The sequence below is a fragment of the Bufo bufo genome, chromosome 4 (genome assembly GCF_905171765.1).
Source record: "Bufo bufo chromosome 4, aBufBuf1.1, whole genome shotgun sequence".
Taxonomy (NCBI): domain Eukaryota; kingdom Metazoa; phylum Chordata; class Amphibia; order Anura; family Bufonidae; genus Bufo; species Bufo bufo.
This window is the reverse complement of record NC_053392.1, coordinates 465,794,961-465,820,067: the sequence shown is the minus strand read 5'-3', so window position 1 is coordinate 465,820,067 and position 25,107 is coordinate 465,794,961. Positions and strand designations below refer to the sequence as shown.

At 38.5% G+C, this 25,107-nt stretch overlaps 1 protein-coding gene across 6 annotated transcripts in view; it reads right to left on the bottom strand.

Moving 5' to 3' along the window:
- The window catches only part of ADGRG6 (adhesion G protein-coupled receptor G6), a 167,678-nt gene that overhangs the window by 81,119 nt on the left and 61,452 nt on the right, over nt 1-25,107 (bottom strand). For all 6 annotated transcript variants that reach the window (XM_040429479.1, XM_040429480.1, XM_040429481.1 and 3 more), the window contains exons 3-5: nt 10,313-10,654; nt 7,097-7,717; nt 1,848-1,916 (exon numbers count right to left, since the gene is read on the bottom strand). In XM_040429479.1, the coding sequence (XP_040285413.1) occupies nt 1,848-1,916; nt 7,097-7,717; nt 10,313-10,654 (1,032 nt within the window). The remainder of the gene's footprint in view (nt 1-1,847; nt 1,917-7,096; nt 7,718-10,312; nt 10,655-25,107) is intronic.

Sequence of the window (25,107 nt, the reverse complement as noted above, 5' to 3'; positions counted from 1 at the left end):
ACTGTAAATGTTAAAATATCCAGAAACTCCAGGAACGTTTCTTATTGATATGAGGCCTTGTACTGCCTAGAGTCGTTACCGGTAGCTTACAAAGAAAAGGGGCAATTGGTAGTGAGTAACACCCGAATGCATGATGACAATACACACAGGATATACTTGTAGTCTGTAACCATGGAAACACAAAGGGACTGTGGGTACAAAGTAGGATTTATAAAAAAAAGACTAAGAAAAGTGTGGCAACAGCCTTAATCTTCCTTGGATTTTAAAGTTGAATTCTCTGAGAAGACAGGTTGTCACCAGCCCCACGGGTCAATCACAATCACTGTGGTTGCCACTTTGGAATTTGGGTAAGACAGATGACGAAAAAGATATATTGATTGCTTGTCAATATTGGCACATAGGAAATCCTACTACAGTAGTAACAGTTAAAGAGGTTTCGTCACTTCAGCAAGTGGCATTTATCATGTAAAAAAAATTAATACAAGGCACTTACCAATGTATTGTGATAGTCCATATTGCTTCCTTTGCTGGCTGGATTGATTTTTCCATCACATTATACACTATTTGTTTCCATGGTTACGACTAGGGATGAGCGAATCAAATTCGGATGCTTAATCCCAAGTCGATTCGCATAAAACTTCATTTTAATACTGTACAGAGTGAGCGCTCCATAAAGTATTAGAATGTATTGGCTCCAATGAGCCGAAGTTATTACTTCGCAAAGTCTCGCGGGACTTCGGGTAATAACTAAATTTATTTCTACTGTAAAGAAACCTTTGTATCGAACTCGGGTTCAGTTCCAAGTGGTACTATATAGTATTAAAACAAAGTTTTATGCGAATCGACTTCGGGTGAAGCATTTGAAGTCGATTCGCTCATCCCTAGTTACGACCACCCTGCAATCCAGCAGCAGTGGTCGTGCTTGCACACTATAGAAAAAATTGCCGGCCTCTCTGGTGGTTGGGACTGTGGGAGCTCATGTAGGCTGACGATTCTTTTCTACAGTGTGCAAGCACTGCCACTGCTGATGGATTGCAGGGTGGTCGTAACCACAGAAACGAGTAGTGTATAATGTGATGAAAAAATGAATCCAGCCAGCAAAGGAGGCAATATGGACAATACATTAGTAAGTGGTTTGTATTCATTTTCTCTACAGAAAAAATGCTATTTGCTGAAGTGACACAACCCCTTTAATTATGCATTGGTTAAAAGGAATATATCCAACCCTTTACATAAAACATTCTCATTTGTTGATGTTTAAAACATGCATATTTGTTAAGGACACAGAGGTCTTGTGGGTAATGTGCTTCTGTAACAGTTTGGGCATCTTAAGTTACAAAGATTGAGCAGACTATTATTTTTCTTGCTAACAATGTACAGGTCTCTGTACCTCATGTACAAACATGATTTGGAGATTTTGAAAAGGGAAACATTCCACTCCAACACATATGAAGGCAGCACCAGCGGTCTATGTGCACTACCGCAGCTGTAATAATAAAACATAACCCCTGTGACACTAAATAATGGGCGAGGACAGAAAAGGTCTTTAAGCAAAGCTGCATGAAAGGTCAGAAATCCATTGTCCTACATTGTTGCAATAGCATGGTGTATTCCTTGCAGCCATCAAAGCATTTTTTTAACTTCTACTTCACTTTACCTTTGGAATTTTGTAATTGGGCAAACCAACATATTTGTTAGCCTACCGTACACTATACGCATACTATACACTATGCGTCAGTCAGTGACTATACGGAAAATTTTGTTAATTACACATACAGTCCAATATTTTATGTAACAGAAAACACTGTACAAATAGTCAACAGCTGACTATTGTGGTATATTTGTACCTTGACAGACACCTGCCAATTTTTCACACGTAGTTGGCTCTGTTGAAGGAGTTGTTGGCAAAGAAGTACCTAAAAGTCAGAAGAAAACATAAGAAATACCTTATTAGAACTGTATCTGTAGTTAATGCCCAGCATTTCATGTAGCAACTATATGATGATATTGTTGCACATGGAATTATTATATTTGTATGTCCTCTTGACAGCCTGGGGATAGTAAAGAGTCCATGAATGCTTTGCAGTACTTACCAATACAGGTCATGAGAAAAACACAACAAACATCGCCTCTGTTAATTTAAGAGATATTAGATATTGGTTTCACTGTATGGCTTTTTTTTTAAAAAATGCTGTGTTTTGTTTTTTTTAGCAGCGTTTTGTGTGGCATTTTACTGTGTGTTTTTCGCAGGGAAAAAATCCATATCCAGATGTTGCATGCTGGCCAATAGTAAACTATAAAACACAAACACTGAGTTTTTGTGTGTCTGATATTTTACGTCTGTTTCCTGGTGTTTGTCTGTCCTTTGATGTTTTTTCAAGTTGCATAATGCAACACTCCTCCACCAAAAAATGCTTGAATTTCATAGCTTAAATTGCAAGTTAAAAACTCGACAAGAAAAATATATGAGGGGACATCTATGAAATCTGGTACGTCAGATTTTTGGCGGTAAAATATTGCAAGTGCTGGCGCACGTGACTTTTTGTGCAAACATTTACAACTTTTGGCCTCCTGCCCCACCTGCATCACTTTCAAAAGTGGACTGGGATTAAGACTAAGGGAGAGGCAAAGGTCCTTTGCACCACAATCTGCGACTTCTCCCCGCTCACGCCAGGTCTAAAAAAGTCGGCATGGCGTGGGCGTGGAGGGGGAGGGCGGCAAACCCGTCTCATTTACCATTTTCTACACCTGGTTTAGGAGAACAAAATAGTCTAAATGTAAGCCATTGATAAAAAATAAATAAAGAAAGAAATATATATAATGTTAAATACTTTTGTGTCAAATAAAATAAAAGCATTATAGGGGTGATACGTTAATTGGCTAACCAGAAACACTAGGGACATTTTAGCAAACTTAGTGCAAAGGACAACTGGCTTAGATGTCCACAACAACTAGATTCCACCAGTTTTCAGAGCTTCTTTGGAAAATGAAACTGTCAATCTGAATGTTTGCTATGGGTTTTCATTTACACCAATTTTGATAAATCATTGTATTTTCATCATATACAATATCATTTCATTGTATTTGCTATTTTTGGAGCAGAGAGGCCCCTTCAGGGCAGGTTTATCAGAATATTAAATTGAATACTAAAAAGAGGAAGGAAGGCTGAGTATGGAAACCAAAAAAGTCATTACTATATGAGAAAACATTAGCAAGTCAGTTTGTCATGTAATCTAGTCAGACAATTTGGAACCAGAACAGCTTGTGGCATCATACTGGGAGCAGAAATATGTGCTCAGCAGAAAGTGGAATCAGCACAGAACATTTTGTTCCTTTTGGGTTTTCCACTGTAAATGTGGTAATACATATCACAAGTAGTCATGTTAAAGTGGCTTTCTGGTAGTTCGATATTGATGGCCTGTCCTCAAGATAGGTCATCAATATATGATTGGTGGGGCTCCAACATCTGCCACTGGCTGTTGGAAGTTGATGCTGGGCTTTTTAAAGGAAATGTGCCACCAAAATTGTTTTCTGCCAGTTAAAACCAGATAGAAACACATATCCTTTTTTCTCATCTCTTTTTATTTCCTAAACATGATCGTGGGGGCAGCCATCTTGCCTGAGCTGTTCTCAACAGCATTTAGGAAGCATTTAAAAAAATTGCTTTACGGCAGCTCCATGGGCCATACACACAATGTTCTGGAGGGGACCTCATTGACTTCTATGGGAAAGTTGTATTAGGTATGCCCTGTCATCTGTGCAGAAGTCACTGTACAAGGAAATAATAGATAAGATTTGACAATCACCTATTGTGAAGGGTGGATCCTGTCTTATCTGTCATTCTAATCCTGCCTGTAATGATATCACTTATTAACCTACAAAAAACCTCTCTTTCTATTGTTGACAGCACAACGTTCCACCTGAAGTAACATACAATGTCATAAAAAATAAAAAATAAAGATTACAATGGCAAGCCCTAAGCGCAAGACCTCGACGCGCATATCATCTCAGCGGCTTTGTCAGAAGGTGATACGCGCGTCGAGGTCTTGCACTTAGGGCTTGTATATCCATCTGGGCTTGGTCATGTCTTCAGGTACGTCCCAGGTTGTAAGTGTATATTGAGACATCAATTTAGACACTGCCATATACAGCTTCCATATTGGGCCTATGCTATTGATTAGGCGATACAGACACATAATTGTGTGCCTGTGTGTAAAATAGGCTGTGGATATTTTGGTACCAGGCACTATATATATTCATGTTGCTGATGGTTGCCATGGACGTTGGCTGTGGACTGCATTAACATCCATGGATTTTTTTTTAGGTAATTGCAGTGTATTGTGTAATTCCCCATAGGGGTGTGGATATGGTATGCTACACACCTTATTGGTGTATATTGGATGTTTGTATGTCACAGTACGAACCTGGTACCCGATAAGTGCTTATCAGCCTTGTGGGGATACACGATAGTCCAGTGGTATATATGCCCTTTGCTTCTCTGTATAACTTTTTCCATCTTGCCCTTTCTCTCCATATTTTATATATAATAAAGTGATATGAATTTGTAATGATATCACCTCTGTGTATAGATAAGCAGTAACTGCAGTAAAGTGATCCGTACCAACCATGAAGAGGCGCCTATTATTAGGCTTAGTGGCCAGTGGGAGAACTGCAGGATTTTATAGTTATTGTTTAAATATAGATAGTGACATGGAAAATTAAAAATAACATCGCCAAATAAATCTTTAAAATATTTTAAACATAAAAATGTGATTTAAGCAATAGGTCATTTTCTGATGACACATTCCCTTAAGTACTGAAACTTCCTCACAGCTTACCAAGAATAGCGCTGTACATTGTATAGTGCTTGCGCTTGGTTTTGCAGCCGAGGCTCATAAACCGGAATGAAACTGAGCTGAAAATAAGGTATGTGACCAATTAAAGTAACATCTTTGGCATAGGAAGAGGCCGTGGCGCTCACCAAAGTGTTGTGTTCAAATAGTTCATCAGTGGGATAGCAGGAGTAGAGCCCCTACTGATCAGATATTGATGACCCATCCTGAGGATAGGACATCAATACTGAATTGCCAGGAAAACCCTCTCAAAAGAAGATTGTTAACCCTTTGATATTATCCATCATACGTGTAGGGCAAAAGTTGGGAGTTTGAATATGGAGCTGGCTCAGAAGCTCAGCCAGCACCACACCTACAGTGGTTATACAGCTGACACTGGCGGAAAGTGTCAATGATCTCAGCATCTGAGGAGTTATTCAGAGGGAGAGAACCCCCTCTGACCCCCAATTACTGCCTGCTAATTGGCTGTCATGGCAGCCTAGGGCCTTGTGAAAGATGTCAGGCCTGCCATTGTAATCTTCCTATTAAGCCCTGAATAGACCATCAATATCTGATCGGTGGGCTCTGGCATCCAGCAACCTGCTGATCAGCTGTTCTTCAGCAGCTGTAATAGCTCCAGTGCCAGAAGTTGGCAGTGCAACTACATAGCTGTGTCTGTTTATATAGTGGATGGAGCTGGTTACTGCTGGGCTGCTCGCACGGAAGTAAATGAGAGCAGTGCTTCAGTAACCAGCTCCGTCCATTACAGAAATGGACAAAGCTATGTGCAGCTACTGCAGAACATCTGATCGGCAGAGGTGTGGGATCAAATATAGATGGCCTATCCTAATTATACAAGAAGAAGTCACAAGCAGTGAAATGTGATAAGGGAAAAATGATCGAATGCATGTTCAAGTTCCCTAGGCCTAAAAATAAAAGCAAAAAATATTTAAAAATATATATATAACAAAATCAGTTTTAAAACTTCAACTCACTCTCCTTCCCAATTTTACATATAAAAATATACAATAATAAAATAATTGGTGTTGTTGCATTTGGAAATTTTGCTGTAAAATAAACTTATTTTTTTAAGTAGTTAAATATATAAAAACTATATAAATTTGGTATTGCTATATTCACACTGACAGATAATTCACACTTTTCCATTGAAATTTGCCTGCAGCACTACTCTCGCCTGTCAAATGATAAGCTTCTGGCGCTTCCTGGATCATTGTGCATATGATTCTAGTCTGGTTACAACACATAATGAGGGCCCCAATTATTACTGATGACACATTCATTGCCTGCCCCCTGCACTTCATAAACACAGTGCAATCATGAAAGTGAATCTCTTGACAGCACTGTCTGAGCATAGAATACCATTCCGCCGCCTCCCGAGGATGGCTACGCCTGCACAGTCAGACAGCCTCAAGCCCTGACTGCTGATATCATTCAGGTCAGTGGTCAAGGGTGCTTGACTGCGCAGACGCAGCCGGCCTGGTTAGGCGTTTGGATAGTATTCTATGCTCTTATTGCGCTAGCGAGAGACTCATTGTCTGGAATGTGCTGTGACGGAGCACAGGGGGCAGGCCATGAGTGTGTTGTCATTAATGAAAGACAAATTCATTGTGGGTTGTAGCCAGGTTAGGATCACATGCACAATGTAGAGCATGTGATCCAGGAAGTGCTAGGAGCCTAGCATTTGATGTGCTGACCCTGTGGGGTATAAATGGACAACACTACCAGATGGAAGTTTTCAGTACCCAAGACCAAGAGCCGGAACTTTGAGTTCTGGGTCCCCTATTATGAGCTATTATTTTCAAACATAGTACAGGAGGAGCCATTAGGCCCCTCAGTTGATAGAGCCAGCACCTATTGCCCCTGCCTGGGCCAAAAACTAGACTAAAAAATCTCTAAAGTCGATAATCTATTTCTCTATTCAAACTGTACGTTTTATGTGCCATGCAATTTAGGAAATACCTTTGTAAATGCTTTACGTTGCTGCAGTACAATGGCCTCAGAGCCCAAGGACCCATATTACTGTATTGAATCACTTAATTTTAGTGCAACAGAAAAATCAATGAAAAACAAGAACACTCTTACACATTAATAGCTTCCTTTTCAATTTGCCTTGCAATTTCAACATTCCAACATATATTGTCAATTAGAAACACATGAGTTATATGTTCCTACAGATGAACAATAGCCTAAATATTACCAGAGGGAGAAAAATTACAAAAGAACATCCGTGAAACCATACTCACCACAACTAAGTTTGCTTTCTGCCTTCCTTGCCCATGATGGGATGTTCCAAAAGTCATTTTCCCAATTTATAATATTTCCCTTGTCTTCACAGCTGAGATTTGCAACAGTACTTGAATCCATTGCAAAGTCCCAGAGACGGAAGTTGTATATATCCCCTTGGAGTGGCACAGTTCCAGTTAGGTAGGAGCCCAGTGTTAAATTCCCATTACCTGGAATGGTAAGGTCTTTTGCGTCTGGACAGGAAACAGCTTGGTAATTATTTTTTGTGCTCACAAATACTTGTTCCGAACGATTATTCCAGATAATACACAGCTGTTGAAACGATTCTGTGAAGAATTCTTTACCACCATGTGAAAGCAGTGCAGGATCAAGAATGCATGGAACACCCAAGACAGACAGCACATGTCCATGAGTATCTTTTCCAAAGCTCAGCAGGTCTCTGTTTGAGGTTTGGTAAGAGAAAGCCCTCCAGTTCTCTTCACTGCTGTTGGTTTCGGTAGCCTCAAAGCACACAGTTAATTGTGTTAGAGGAGGGACAGAAACTTTGGATGAGATTGTAACAACACCTGAACTTTGGTTTTGTGGAATAGTGACTTTTTGGTTTCTTAATGACACAGCCACTACAAAAGAAGAAAACAGAAATTAATCCCAAAACTTGCAGCATTTTAATTAACTATGTTTTTTGAAGAATAATTTAATAAGCAAAATAAATGGTATTTCAATTTAAATACCTATATAAAGCAGGTAATCGTAATAGTTTAGGACAATAAGACAACCCTAGTTCCTTTGCTCTGTTAGTGTATCTGGACATCAGTGTGGTGGGTCTCTTCCTTCCATATGTTAACAGTAGGCAACTGCTGCAAAGAGCACTATCTTATACCACATTGCCTGCAGAAAAAATGTGAGGCTACCAGCAACTTCACTCCTATACAGTTTTTCCTTCCTTACCTTTCCTCATGTCTCAAATATCTGAGAAGTATGGAGCAAAATGATCATCTTTAAAAAAAAAAAAAAAAAAACATGATTTTGAGATCTCTCCTATAAACAGCAATTTATGTCTTCCTAGCAGGGGCAGATTTTTGAGGTCCCAAAAAAGTTATATCTTGAGGCCAATGTCTCACCATCATTAAGCTCCATCCTGGTATACCACTAAGCTCCACACCCTTCAGCCTGTAAGGCACCACTCTCAACTGGTGTAGCCTGGACACTTCTGTTACTGCTTCACAGCCTGGGCCCTTGTGCTTCGGAGCCCTCTGCATAGTCCATATGTCCACTTTTCCTTAGCTGTTTTTTTTTTTTTCAGCCAGTTGCTAGTGGCCAGCTGGGGCCCCTCATCTCTGGGTCCCCAAGGATTTTCTTGGTTTGTGTAGTGGTAAAGTCCAACCCTATCTCCTAGTGGCTATGTTGCGAACTGCAGCCTGTCAAGGGTTTTGCTAGCATGTTGTGATTCAATACAATCCTTAACTGAATTGACACAGATTTCAATTTATGCATTGCGAACGGTGAAATCTACAATGAAAATGCACAGTATAAACTGACATGCAAAAGATTTAAACTCTATACCACAAATTAAATTCCATTGAAGATTTTTATACTGTGTGCAACGTCGGACTTGAGTCCATTGGGTCCACCAACCCTCTGGGCATACAGGACGTTAAAGGACCTGTTTTATTAGTGGACCATTATTGTCAGTGCTTGGCCCACTAGAAGATCCTCTGGTACTCTGGTGGTCCAGTCCCACCCTGACTGCATGGATGATATTTAAAAAAAAAAAAATCCAATTTACTTCTACTGTAGTCCCTGTAGATTTTCCACTCATAATTCCACAGCAGAAAATCCACAACATCTCTGTCGGGTGGGAACATACCCATAGGGAATGAGGCAGTCGTTGTCAGGTGCATAAATTATAGGGCCTCATTGCAAAATTCAGAATGGGACACCCAAACTGTCTGTTAATGAGGTGTCATTGGTGGGGGGGGGGGGGGGGGGAGGAAATCAGTGCCCCCAAATAAATGCATAAAAAAAACAAGTAAAAACAGTTTGCATTGTATGTTATATTTTTTCCTATTGCCATTAAGCTAATATCTGGCCACAGCTGTTTTTTTTTAGAAAAAACTAAATGCTGGGGAGAAATAGTTTTTCTCCCCAAAATGTTATGTATTAAAGCACCCCTACAGTGATAGATATTGTTAACAATCTGTGCGACACAGTTGCACATCAGAAAAATGATGGTGTTCATCACAAATTTTATATTGGTCAATGTAATTATGCAATAACACAGATTATTCTCCCTAATGAGCTCGATATCCCATTGTAAATCATAAAGCATCTGGCAGCGATCACTAGGGGGAACTCAGGACACATGAATTAATACAGATACACTAGAACTCAATAGAAGCTGTATAAATACAGAACTCCCCCAGTGGCCACTTCAGTGAATTCAGCTCTTTTACCAAGGGCCCCATAGCAGGTCTGCCTCCATACAATGTACGCCATTGGTTACCTCTCTTCCTTGACATTCTATTATGTTAAGATGCACAAAGGAGTAAGTTTATATATTTATATATGTTTTGTGTACATTAGAAAAATGCCCCCTTAATGGACGAGTAAAATATGTGTAAAATTAAAGTTTATTTATATAAAAGTTCTTATAGATATTCCCCAGTTGTAGCAATTGAATTACTGTAATGCAGTATTGCTATTCGATTTTCTTTTTCACAAAAAATATTTTAAAAAATCCTGATCGCTCCTTGAATTGAAATTATGGAAATTGTAAAAGAAGGAGCCTGTACTGATGACTCTTAGCGGACATTTAGCCTGCCATTTAAGTGACCCTACCACAGTGTCCACTAATCCAAGCAAACACAGAGACTATGGGAGTTATCAACACAAAACTGTTACAAACTGCTGTGCAGAGTAATGCCTCATTCACACGTCAGTGTTCAGTCAGTGTTTTCCATCAGTGATTGTGAGCGTGGACTAGGATTGGAGCCTCCACAGACATAAGGTATAAGGGAAAGATCTGTTTAGAGCCGCACCTGGTTTTGGCTCAAACTCACTGACGGAAAACACTGACGTGTGAATGTGACATTAATGGCTCATACATGGTTTATTATTTAAGTAGATTGGTGTATGGCTATTACAATGATATTATGACAATATGTAATCAAAGCTAAGGCAAAGTAAAATCACAAAATGAATCCATAGACACTTACCGATATTATATGTAGCCGAGAAACCTTTCTTCTGGATGCTAAAGTCACTTCCAAATGTAATTATCATGACATTTCCAGCTGAATTGAACGATAGACCTTTAGCAGTAATCCCACAAAATTTTGATACAGTTTCACCATTGTTTATTGAGAGTGAATCGTACATGCAGTTCTGAGCTTCTTCAATATCAAAGTCCAAAAATGTAACCTGTATTATAAATCCAACTGGTGCACGTATTGTCCACATGCAATCTTGGCTGTTGGGGTACATTTCTGGGTAGCATGGCGAGGTGAAAGCTCCAGATGGGGAAGTGAGCACTAACTTGCAATTGGCACAGCATAATACTGTTGGATAAAAAAAAAAAAAAAAAAAAAACATGTTAAACACTGGTATAAAAGAAGACATATAAATATATAAAATGGATTTGCTAGTTGTATAGAGATAAGTCTCTTTTCATACTGCGTTTAAGTTATCGTTTGCCATGCACACTGGATAAACTCCCAGTGCATATGTCAAATAGATATATATGCTGCCATTCCCAAGATGGAAGTCAAAAAAGTGTCCTTCTGGGCTCTGTTTGGATGGTATGTATTGGGGAGTTTTTTACTGTATGAAATAGTGTACCAGACTGCATTATTCTGAGAGAGGCATCCAGTAAAAAATGTATACCATGTGGCATACATCTTTATTTACCATGGAAGCAGGGGTATAGCTAAAGGCTCATGGGCCCCGGTGTAAGAATTCAGCTTGGGCCCCCCTTCACTCAGTGCTGAGGAAAAAATGTAAACGTTCCCCCCTTCCCATGCCAAATTCTTTACCTAATCCCTTCCCTCCAGCCAGAGGTTAACGTGAACATTCTGGGCCCCAGTGCAAAATCTATAACAGAGCCCTCCCAGCATGCACTTTCTATAATACCGCTGTCTTTTTATGTGGCACAAGGGTCTTTGGGCCCCCTCAGGCTCCTGGGCCTGGTAGCGACTGCTACCTCTGCACCCCTTATAGCTATGCTCCTGCATGGAAGCTTATGGGTGATGGATGGAAAACGGTGGAATCTTTGGTCTGTCAAAATAATAGTGGCATGCAGGTTCAAATGTTGTATCATGAAGATATTCCCCCTTGACGCTTTGCATAGGGAAGATTATGGTGGATGACAAAGGTGCCCATCATCATACCTGGTTATCAGCACTTAGTCTGAAAATATTGCTATGAAAGCACCAGTATAGCATGGAAAATTAGACAAAAATCTAATGAAACAAACTATTTTTAGTTGAAGGGTGTCTGATCAATGGCACTGCCAATAACCAATGCTAGAATGTGACAGGTTTCATCTCCAATCCTTACAACAAGCAAGGCTACCCTCAATGTGTGACCACTAGATTTTCTGGAGGTATGTATTGTGCTTTATGTGTCAATTGAACGCAGCCAATGTACATTCAAACTATCCTTTATTTTGCAGTTATCATAGGGTTAATTAATAGATATGACAAAATATACTGATTTCCACATTGAGGCATTCATTATAAATTTGTATGCATGTATGTTTTATGCATCATCATTATGCACACTAAGAATAAAAAAAAGTTTGAGTCACTATACTGTATGGACTGTATTCATGCCTTAAAGGGATTCTCGCACAAATAATATTCTACAGTTTTCAAAGCAGCATCTGGCTCTGAATACTTTTGTATTTGCATGTAACTAAAAATGTATTATAGCTACTGAGTTATTCAATGAAATCTATCTGTATAGCGCCACCTGCTGTATGCTCTTTTTCTAATTTCTTTGTCCTGCTCACTGGATAGAAGCACATACTCGGTTCTATCCTTCAACTGCCACGAGCTGCAGCATATAGGACATGCCCTGTGAGAAAGAAAACGCCCACTAAGCTTGAAATAAATCTAGCAGAACAAATGCAGCAATGACTGGAGAGATCTCAGGATCCATGTGAGGTACAGGGTTTTATAACTCTGTTAGAAAGATGTTGTCGTCTACTACATTATGTATGATTTTCATTTTTTACATTAATCATAGGATAACCCCGTAAATATCGTTGTTCAGAAGCTGAATCCACATCTTTGCCTCCCTTGCATTCTTTTCCAAGTGGTAAAAACCAATTTATATTTTTTTAAAGCACAAGAATATAGAAAACCAATTTGACATTAAAAGTCCCTTCAAGGCACATTCTTGTTCACAAACTGTTCTAGGTAAGAAAGCACAATATGAGCCAAAAAGGGTCAATAGAGAGAGGTCCCAGGGCCTTAGAAACAGATGGAGACATTTATCAATTTATTGTTTATCCATTTATACAGTATATACCCTGAAGACGTCTGAAACCATTTTATTAAAGCAGTTTTCCCATAGTTGGCTTAGAGTCATTACTTTCCATGGCAAAAGTTTTCAGAACTTTCATATTTCATGTTTATTAATGTAATAAACATGAAATATGGATTCATGCTAAATATTCTGCATAATTAATATAAATATATATATGTAGACTCATGGGTCCTAAGATGCACATTCTTGGGGTCATTTATCAAACTGGTGTAAAGTAGAACTGGCTTAGTTGCCCATAGCAACCAATCAGATTCCACCTTTCATTTTCCAAAGGAGCTGTCCAAAATGAAAGGTGGAATCTGATTGATTGCTATGGGCAACTAAGCCAGTTCTACTTTACACCAGTTTGATAAATGACCCCAAGAATGTGCATCTTAGGACCCATGAGTCTACATATATATATTTATATTAATCATGCAGAATATTTAGCATGAATCCACATTTAGTCAATTCTTTATTGTGTGGCCTTTCCTGAAACTCCAATACTGCTTGTTATAAGTATGTTAGGCTCAATGGTCAGTAATACATGCCTTATTTTACACCTAATCACATTTTATGTTAATTAATTATATTCGTCAATAAAATGCACTTTGGAAGTATTTGCACCCTTTCCATTACCTGTTTTAGTTTGCCCCATTGAATGCTACCTGATCATTAATAGCAAATTAAGCAAATTTAAAGATTTTGAATGGGGTTGAGTTTACAGGATATAAACCGATAATCTAATATATTTACCATAGCTTTTCTATGGTCCGTGGTTCTTCAAAACTGTGTCACTTTAAACAGCACATCACATGACCTTTACGCCACTTTTGACAAAGTTTCTCCACAGCACCACTAACACATTACATGACAGCCCCCGTCGCAAACCCTGATTTGCCTGGTTTAGAAAAAACATTTTGATAAACCCAGTTTGGGAATTCTGGGTTAATAGAAGTGTGGGCTCCATATCGTTTGCCAGAGTGGAAAGCAATTAGAAAGAGTGTCTCACTCTCTGGATGACCTGCCCTATCCTGTATTACACAGGCATTCCATTGATTTGAATGACCACTGTGTAATGTTTAATTTCCCTTGTGGTGGCGCTGCAGGAGAACTGAACACTTACTGATGGATTTCCCTACAGATTACAGCTGATCACTAGAGGTCCTAACATTGGAACATTTTCTGATTAGAACTCAAACTAGTAGTTTGTTATGGGTTTATATCAATGCATTAGTTATGTTATTGTCAGACAAATCTGTCAAGTTATTAAAAGCTCAGTACTAAGTATTAGCAGTCATATTGCATTTACACAGAATGTTCTGATTATGTGACAACACATGATTCATTTCCAAATAGGATCAAAAGTGTTCACAAACACAACAGCATGTTCATATGGCTCATGAAAAACAGCACATTAAAACATTGTGAGCCAGAAGTAGAGGGACAAAGTAAAAAAAAAAATATAATTTAGAGGCCTCCTCTGAAACTACGCTTTGGGTGAACTTGGCACCCTTTGTTTCTGAAATTAAATTACATTAATAAACATGAAATATGAAAGTTCTGAAAACTTTTGCCATGGAAAGTAATGACTCTAAGCCAACTATGGGAAAACGGCTTTAATAAAATGGTTTCAAACGTCTTCAGGGTATATACTGTATAAATGGATAAACAATAAATGGTATTTTCCGCTGGTATGCTGGTCGTAATGACATTTTGAAATGTGCGTGAACATTTTAATTATATTGTCATTAATTTCAATGGACCATTCTACAGTAGATTCAAGTTACAAAATTCTCTGAACAGTGCCAGAGGGTTTAAGAAGAATTGCTCCTTGATCTAAAACTAACAATACGATTTTTTTCTAGTGAATATGACACACGGCAGTATCCGTTTGTATTAAACTTAAAGGGGACCTGTCATCAACTTTATGCTGCCCATACTAAAGGCAGAATAAAGTGGAGACAGTTGAGTTGATTTCAGCGGTCTGTCATTTAAAAGTTAAGAGTAAGTGGTTGCCGAGAACTAACACCACAATCATTGCAGACTGGGCCTGGAAAAGAGTCTCGGCCACCTGAGAAGAGTCATGGTTATTCATAATCTCCTGCTCTCCCTGCCCACCTGCTGATGATTCACAGTCTTCTACCTAGTTTTCTCCCCTTCTCTCTAGGAGAGAACTGCCAATCATCAGCAGATGGGTGAGAGAGCAGGAGATTATGAATAACCATGTCTCTTCTCAGGTAGATTTGACTCTTTTCAAGGCCTGAGCTGCAATGGTTATGATGCTGCTTCTCAGCAACCACTTACTTTTAGCTCATGAGTGACACGCCGTTAAAATCAGCATTTCTGACACTATTTTATGCCATCCTCAGTGAGGCCAGCATAAAGTTGATGACAGGTTCCCTTTAAGGAAGTTTTATTGTGTACCTATAGTATTCCTGAATTCATAATAAAAAATGTAATACTATTTTATTCAAAATGTGTGGTGTCGCTATAGGATAATCTGCCCTATGAATCAATGAACACATTCAACCAGCAAGGGTTACGAGATGCCAACACAAGGCAGTTTACAAGACCATAGTGGACAGAACACCTATGGCTACAATTTACAGTATATGGCCCAAAATGGTAAAAATTTTTGCAAACTCTCCTAGATAGCTCTGACCAACCTAGGCCACCCTTGAATGTCAGGGAATGTAGAAATTGAACATTTCATTAATTGTCAAATCAGCAGAGAAGCAACAACCAACCATGACTATGCCAAGAAAATATCACTGAATGCATGGAATTTAAAACATCATTTTTATTAGATTCACAATAAGAAATGGTGCAATGAACAAAATCACGAACAGTGGTGTATATGGTATATCCAATAATCTATAATTGGGGTAATGGAGCTATGGGAAGTTCCATTTTGTCCCTAGATAAAATCCTAGATTTCCTAAACACAGATAACCCCAACCCAAAAGGGGCAACCCCATGAAGAAACCTCTCCCTAATACACCCTGAAATTTTCCCCTACACTGTTCCAACCAGTTTCCCCCCCCCCCCCCCCCAAACAGGTTGTGGTCCTAGCACTTGGATTGTCACAACTGGGAGGTTCACTACTATAACCAGGTTGACTCACCGACGTACTAGCAATGTGAGTGGCTAACGTAAGCTAGTGCACCACAAATTAGCCATGGATCTTTCAATAATACCAAAATTATTCCCAAGCATCCGCTGCCCTCCATATGTGAAATGGCAACATTTCAGGGTGCATTAGGGAGAGGTTCCTGTACAATGTCGCCCCTTTTGAGGTGAGTGATCTGTGTTAGGTTTAGCATACCTTCAGTGAATTTTAGTGATTGGCCAAGTACAAAGTGCATGTTCTGCAATAGAGATTATTTCGGATTTACAGTTTCCTGACATCATGCCAGGGAAAGTCAGAAATCTTAAAGGTGATGCTTCCTGACTTTAGAACGAAATCATTGAAAGCTACAATAAAAAGTTACTTACATTTTTTCAGTAACATCTATAACAACATAAGTTAATGATTCCCAATGCCTTCTGTAAACTCAATGAAAATCTGCAGGAAACACACTAAAACGAGGGTACCAAGTACTTTAACTATACATTTCCCATCTTATGTTTTTTTTTTGAAAACTGGAGGCTTGCTTTACATTTACACAGGATCACCTAGCCCTGGATCACTTTGTGTGACTCCCCAGTCTATTTTGAGGAAACTGATGCCAAATCTAATCTCATGGTTAGTTTTGGGTCTTTAGTTTTGGGGGTCAGTTTATCCTCATGATCATGAGATAAATCTTGTGGGCAACACTTATCTGACTGTGAACACCACACACATGCTAAAACTGCAGTATGTCTTCATCTTTTGTGTCTGGCTCAGATGAAAACGAGCTAGCCGGACCTAAATGTTATATGTTGAACAAGCCCTTACAATAAATATAGAAAACACTCAGTATTAGGTCAATGTGGTTTTTCTAACTTTAGGTAACAGCAATAATGTATTAATTTACCAACCGCAAGCGGAGATTGCAAATATGGAGTGAACTAATACACAAAGTACATTAGAAATACAGTAATAAGATATATTTCAAAACAGGAAAACCCCTTTACGTTTCTTGCCAAATCAATAGCTTAACCTTAGGCCTCATGCACACGAATGTATTTTCTTTCCGTGTCCGTTCCGTTTTTTTTTGCGAACAATATGCGCAACCATTCATTTCAATGGGTCCGCCAAAAAAATGGAAGGTATTCCATGTGCATTCCGTTTCTGTATGTCCGTATTTCCGTTCTGCAAAAAAAATAGAACATGTCCTAATATTGTCCGCATTACGGACAAGGATAGTACTGTTCTATTAGGGGCCAGCTATTCTGTCACACAAAATACAGAATGCACACGGATGTCATCCGTATTTTTTGTGGACTGCAAAATACATACGGTCATGTGCATAAGGCCTTAAAGAGAGACTGACTGAAAACAAATGATCATAAATTTTAAAAATGGGTTCGTTTTCTGAAAATACTCATTGGTTCATCCTCAACTACAGAAGACTATGATCAGACATGAATCACATCAATGATATTTGATACACAGATGAATGTGCTTCCTGTATGATCTACCATTTTAGATACACCTTGATCACATAACCATTGCCTACTAGCACATACTGACTTCTGCTACAAAGATGGAAAGTGGAGCAATATCTTTGCATAAACTCAGGTTATAATATCTGATATTGTAGTATCCTATTGTTTTGCTGAACACAGATAAATTCACATGATGCAAATCCTGTTCCCCTTTTTAATGGGAAGGTAAGAGCTTTATTTGTTAACCTTATTGTGTTATTTCTGCTTCTTATAGCATGCTTGGATCGAGATTACATAACAATATCATGTATTGGTATCTAACATTCAAAATGTGTACCTCATGGAACAAGTTATTCCTTGTAACAATAAAGTATAATACGGTTTGAATACAACTCATTTACACATTTCATAATTTCAGCTGAAGCTTAAAATACGTCTCTATTGACAATGAAAGTGAAGTTGAATGTGATGTAATGTGTGTGTGTGTGTAATTAAGTAATCAACTAGGGATCATTGAATTAACACACAGTCTTCTTTCACCTCAAGGTAGCCATACGTATTGGTCTAACTTTTATCAAAATTTTAATCAGAAGTTTGCAATCAAAATGATAAATTTTAACTTAAAATTGTCAGGAGGATGTTAACTGAAAGTACTGTATGTTCATCTGTCATTTAATGACAATGGACCTTGTATGGCCAGTTTGAACAATTGTGACGGCCAATATGGACTAAAATGTATAAGGCTGCATCAGCGTAGATTGTTCACCAGCCGATCGTTCATTTCATCGTTATTCAGTTTCAACCTACTTTTATCTAACATGTATGGTCAACTTTAGAATGTGGAATCAGAAGCACTCAACCTGGCATAGTAATTTCAGTAGTCTACTAAAGAATAGTAACTCTGTGTGCTTTTATTGTGTATAAAAACTAATTTTATACATATGCAAATTAACCTGAGATGAGTCCTGTCCCTGACTCATCTTAGGGACAGGACTCATCTCAGGTTAATTCGCATATGTATCAAATCAGGTTTTTTACACAATAAAAGCACACAGAGCTATGGGGACTGGGTATTGCGGATGTGTTAGTGGCCATCTAGCAACCCATGTCCTCAGCTCTATACAGAAAATCCAGGTGACAGGTTATCTTTAATGTCTTCCTAGAAATACTGAACCTATATGATGAAATTTTCTATTCATTTCTATGACCACCTTGTAATCTAGAACATGTGACAACTCATGTTCCATAAATACATTAAATTAATTTTACTTGATGGAAAAGTATGGCTTTACAGTTAATTCTACAAGAATGTTAGTTAAATTACAGAAGCAATTTTTATCTATATCTTGAAAGGGTTCTACGTTAAAGGGACTCTTTTAGACAATCTTTTTCATTTTTTTTTAGAAAGGTTCATTGACTATAAACAGATCATAAAAGGGGAGATTTATCCGGCACTTTCTGCGCCAGTCTTGATATACCCTGCGCCAACTGAGGATGTGCCTTATTTATGATGAGGCTCATGGCTCATCATAATTTAGGTGCACTCTCCTGCTGTCCATGTGCCTAAAACGAAATCTATGACAGCTCAGAGGTGCTGTAGATTTCTGGTTTCATTTGCACCAGAAAACAGGTTTAATCGATGGGTCTTTTGTGTAATCCAAGACAGGACAGCTCCTCCGACGTGAGAGACCATCTTTGCAGCCATTCTTCACTCTGGCCTAGAGATGTGGATACTGAACAGAGGACTGCCCTCTATTAACTCAAAATAACCTCAAAACTGGACAACTGAGTCAAAGGGGTTGTCCCATCATTATATGTAAAACTCATTTTATAGATCATAAAATGAAGCACATTTGACATTTGCATGCAGTTAAAAAAAAGTGATCCAGTCATGAGTTATGACATTTACTTACATGGTATGGCACCATCTAATCATCAAAGTGAATAGTTATGTGCGCATCCATATACTGAGCACAGTGCTGATGGTCACACATGCTCACTCACTCTCCCCACAGATCGGTCTCTGCAATCCTTCCTTCCACATTCACTTTGCATTGGCCTGTGTAATCGAGCACCAATATATGTGTTTATCATTCATTGGCACTTGTCCTGCCCGAATATCCTGCAGTTTAATAGAGCCTTTACATGCATCAAGCAGATTGAAGAATGTTCACAAACGTACTCACTTTTTAGGCTTCATTGGGGGAGATTTATCAAGACTGACATTCCTGTATGCCAGCCGTGAACCTCCTGTGGGCTAGAGTAAGATGCACCTCATTTATTAAAAGACACAAGTCTCCTAGTAAATTGGGTGCATCTCTGGTACTCCATGCGCCAGAAACTGAAATCTATGCCGGGTAAGGGTTGGGGTAGACTTCAGCTAAAACTTACACCAGTTTCTGGTGCAAGTTATAGTAAATCTGGCAGGTGTGATAAGCTCCACCCCCTCATGCTAAGCCACATCCCTTTTCTCGCTTCTTTAGAAAAGCAGCAAAAAGCTAAAAAATTAACAAATTATGGCACAAAAAAATATTTAGCTCTGATGAGTGACCCCATTGAATTGACTGGATGAATCCTATGAATATTTTTCAAGGCTTAAAAAAAGTACTTACACCATACAAGAGAATTGATATTATGCTTATTTGTGATGGAAGAATGTTAGCAGCCTCAATATATATTATCTAAATTATTATGAAAGGCATTATTCTTTGCTTTTCTTACCTATCCATTTAATCCTGTGAAAACATAGTTGCCAGCAATGTAATGTATAAAATCTAACTTTATTCTGGCTGAAAACAAAGTACTCAAAAGTTAAAACAATATTACCCTGAAGGTGAATATGTTGGCACCATTCATCTCTTTCAGTAATGTCCCAATTAAAAATCTTAAAGCAAAGCTGTGAATTGACTTAGACATACAGTACAATGTGTGCTGGCTTGTCAGTATTACTAAATTAATATATTAGAGGGATTTGGGAAAATGACAGCTGTCTTTTTAATGTTTGCTATGGGCAAATCCTCAGTTTTACTCCTGCCCAAGTTTTGACTTCCCCCTATCTTAAAGGGATTTTCTGAGATTTGGATCCTGATGACCTATCATCAGGATAGGTCATCAGTATCTGATCGGTGAAGGTCCAATACCCGGGACCCACCGCTGATCAGCTGTTTGAGAAGGCACTGGTGCTCACAGCTCACCAAGCATTGCACCATACATTGTATAGTGGCTGTGCTTGGTAAGCATGGAGAAGGCCGCAGCACTCACAGAAGCGCCGGTGCCTTCTCAAACAGCTGATCAGCAGGGGTCCTGGGTATTGGACATCCATCGATCAGATACTAATGGCCTATCCAGATGATAGGTCATCAGCATCAAAATCGTGGAAAATCCCTTTAAAATAAATCCCTGGTTTTACACAATTTTATGTACAGTGTAACTGTATCAACATAATATACATAAATGTGATTTTATTTAATCTTTTATTCTTAATTATCTTCCAATGCATTTTGCAGGTCCATTGAGTAGAGACAAGATTAGATTTCTTTTCCCCCCTAAATTTTTTTTACTTTCTTTTCATTTATTGGGCACATATTCAAATCAGGTTCTGCTGTTTACAAATAGATTGAAGGACTTTTTGCTTTATCAATGTCTTCTTGACATTGTCCCTACAATCCTTTGTAAAATGAAAGGGGTTTCATGACATTACAAAACCCTAAGTGTAAACAACATATCACTACAAACTAATGAACACATACAGATGTGTCTATCATCACCTTATCTTGAGTTTGGTTAAGGACTTCAATTTCTCATAAAATACGTTCAAAACAATATTCAGACATGCTAGTACAAACCTAACAACACAGACACATATAGGATAGACATTTCATGACACGCATTTCTTTGTAAATAGTGAGTGCGCTGCCCCCAGTCATTGAACCCCTCAGATGTCGCGTTCATCGCTGATCGCAGCATCTGAGATCCATTTTAGTGTTCGCAAATAAAAAAAAAGAGACACTTATCTCTCCTATGGGACAGGTCTGCGCTATACACATAGAAGATGAGCAACCTACCAAGTCCACTATCTTGGAGCTGTACTGTAGTATACACTATTGTGACAGTATATATTGAAATAGCATTCATATTTGAGATAACATCCACAGTTTTAAGCACTTCTTAAAAACACATTTTTAGGTTAACCTATTGCATCGCCTGATATAACTCTCCTCCATTCACCCACCCCCTTTAGAATCATCCTTTTGAACCTGGTCCGTCAGTATCCACCACACCCCATGCACTCAGAAGCACTACAGCTATCGGCTGGTTACCGGCTCATGTAGCCTTATATCTACTCCCCTGTTGTGTTAAGATGGCCGGACCATTGTACAAAGCATGCACTTGTTACCTTCTGTGTCACCCCTATCTCCTCATAGATTGTAAGCTCTTGCGAGCAGAGCCCTCATTCTTCTTGTTTTAATTCTTGACTAATTTGTTGCTATGCTATTAATGACTGTTTCTACATTAACCCCCTGATTGTAAAGCGCTGCGGAATATGTTGGCACTACAGTATACAACAATTATTATTAGGGATGAGCGAATCGACTTTGGATGAAACATCGGAAGTCAATTCGCATAATACTTCGTTTGAATACCTTGGAACCGAACCAGAGTTCAGGAAATGTTTTTTTACAGTAGAAATTGATTTATGACGTTATTAGGAGCCAATACATTCTAATACTGTACGAGGGCGCTCGCTCTGTACAGTATTCAAACAAAGTATTATGCGAATCGACTTCGGATGTTTCATTCGAAGTCGATTGGCTCATCCCTAATTATTATTATTAGTGTTCAGCAAATCAGGTTCGGACTGCTCTATCTGAACACTATTTGTTTCAAAAGTTTGTTTATAATATGCGATCCGTACCACAGTAAAATGTATAGGCTCCGCTGAGGCCTTCTTCCTCTAGCCACAAGTAACGCAAGACTTGTTTAGTCTTGTGCCTGTGATGATACAGTTTGGTTCTGCACAAATTTTACTTTTTCAAAATCCGAAGCCGAACTTGCTTTTGTGCCTCATTAACGAAGTCGAGTTCAGCTTTGGATTTCGAAACAGTAATGTATGTGCTGAACTGAACTGTAACATCACAGGCACAAGACCAAGCAAGTCTTGCGTCACTTGTGGCTAGAAGAAGAAGGCCTCAGTGGAGCCCATACATTTTACTGCAGCGTATATTATAAATAAAGATTTGAAATTAATTGGGTTCAGACAGAGCAGTCCAAACCCGATTAGCTCAATACTAATTATTATTATTTCTTAGATATTTTATATTATGTGTCATTTGGATCATCCATTGGTCAAATGTATTTTATTTTGATCTTTTTTATATTTTTAATAATAAATATTGCCAGATTTAATATACAGTACAAACCAAAAGTTTGGACACACCTTCTCATTCAAAGAGTTTTCTTTATTTTCATGACTAAGAAGCATCAAAACTATGAATTAAGAGAATGCCAAGAGTGTGCAAAGCAGTAATCAAAGCAAAAGGTGGCTACTTTGAAGAACCTAGAATATGACATATTTTCAGTTGTTTCACACTTGTTTGTTATGAATATAATTCCACATGTGTTAATTCATAGTTTTGATGCCTTCAGTGTGAATCTACAATTTTCATAGTCATGAAAATAAAGAAAACTCTTCGAATGAGAAGGTGTGTCCAAACTTTGGGTCTGTACTGTACCTTGAGTGTTACCGTTTTTTGCAATTTTGCAAACTTTCTTTAAAATCAAACCTAAAAAAGAACCTTAAAAGAAAACATGGTCCCAGTTCTATACAATATTAATACATCAACAAAGAATTTAGAAAGAACGCTTATAAGTTACTTTAAGGTTCAATTGTAGAACTGACTCCCTTTACACAAGACTGTCAAACACTCATATCAGCTAAAATGAATAAGGATAAAGGTAATGCAGGTTTCTTGCATAGTAAGATAAAGCTGCAAATGGAAGCAGGCTTGTCAGGTTTTATAGTGCAATAATCAGACCATTTTGTGACAAGCCACCCTGTAATTGGCAAATAAACGAATGACATCATATGTAAATGCTAGGTTTTAACAGCTGACAGATGGTGGAAAACCTATAAATGTTGCAATTCCATTTGAAAAACCAAAAAGTGTAATTTCCTTGGTTCATTGAAAACATAAAAACTATTTATTTAAATGTACGTCATTTACTGCATGTCAAGTTATGTCACATAGGGTGTAGAGCAGGTCATAAATGTGATCTAAAGTCATTACTGAAAATAAGTGGATGTTTTTAGAAGAATCTTCAGAATCTTTGAAAGATATGTAGCTTTTCATTTCAGTTTTGAAATGGATGGAATAATATGAAGTGAAACCAAATTGGGTTATGGCAGAATACACCACACAATTGTAAGTGACCATCAAGAATGCAACTACAGACACTTGTTCCCAATAATAGGCCCATGTAAAGGGAACGCTCAGTCATCTGGTGAATGAATCGTTGACACGGCACATTAGATCATTGTTTCTGAGCAGCGGATTGTACAGTGTAAACAGTAGGAGGACGAGCTCTAGCAGTAGCCATCGCTCGTCCCCATATAGTGGAGGAGATTGCTGCATGTAAACTGATGAGCAGGCTATTATCATGAAGATACAGATCCTTCCCAATAATTGCCCAATCACTCGGCATTTGCGAATGCTCCTTTACTTTAGAGATCATTCAAAGGAATCTATCTCCAGTATCTTTTATCTGCAGTAATATATAAGTAGTACTGCATATAAGAAGTCAAGAGCACTATTCTTTATTTGCCTACAACCCCCTATCCCCATGCTGTCAGCCCTCTAAGCTGTACTGAAATACATTGACAGGACTGCTGTGCAAGCACACAAGCCCTCTCTATTAAGGCTACTCATGGATCTGCACAGACGGATCCGCAATGATAATACAAGCACATGCATCCGTTCAGAACGGATCCATTTGTATTATCTTTAACATTGCCAAAACGGATCCGTCTTGAACACCATTGAAAGTCAATGGGGGGGGCGGATCCGTTTTCTATTGTGCCATATTGTGTCAGTGAAAACGGATCCGTCCCCATTGACTTACACTGTGTCTCAGGACGGATCCGTTTGCCTCCGCATCGTCAGGCGGACGCCAAAATGCTTTTTTTGTGTTCCATATACGGAACCATTCATTTCAATGGGTCTGCAAAAAAAAACGGAATGTACTCCGTGAGCATTCCATTTCTGTTCCGCTACATTTTGAGTCTTGTCCTATTCTTGTCCGCAAATCAAGTCAATGGGTCCGCAAAAAAAACTGAACACATACGGAAATGCATCCGTATGTCTTCCGTATCCGTTCTGTTTTTGCGGAATCATCTATTGAAAATGTTATGCCCAGCCCAATTTTTTCTATGTAATTACTGTATACTGTATATGCGATACGGAAAAACGGAACAGAAACGAAAACACAATGGAAACAAAAAATGTAACAACGGATCAGTGAAAAACGGTCCGCAAAACACTGAAAGAGCCATATGGTCGTGTGAACAAGCCCTAAAAATATGACTTTTTGCTAAATAATTTCCCCTGCAAAATATCACACTATTGCCTATACAATGGCTGACGCATTGTACTTAAATGAACTTTGACTTACATGATCATTAATTACGTCATCTACAGGAAATCACCAAAAGTTACTAAACAGGCATGTCTTCATAGAAGACAACTATGCCAAATTAACAATAGTTGCCAAATCAAATTTTATTTTAGTGTGTTCCCATCACATCATCAGCACTAGATGATTCCTTGTGCCTTTCGGCTTCTAGAAGAAAATAGCAAAATACTGAATGGATCTGTTGTATCTTTTTGCAAATTAA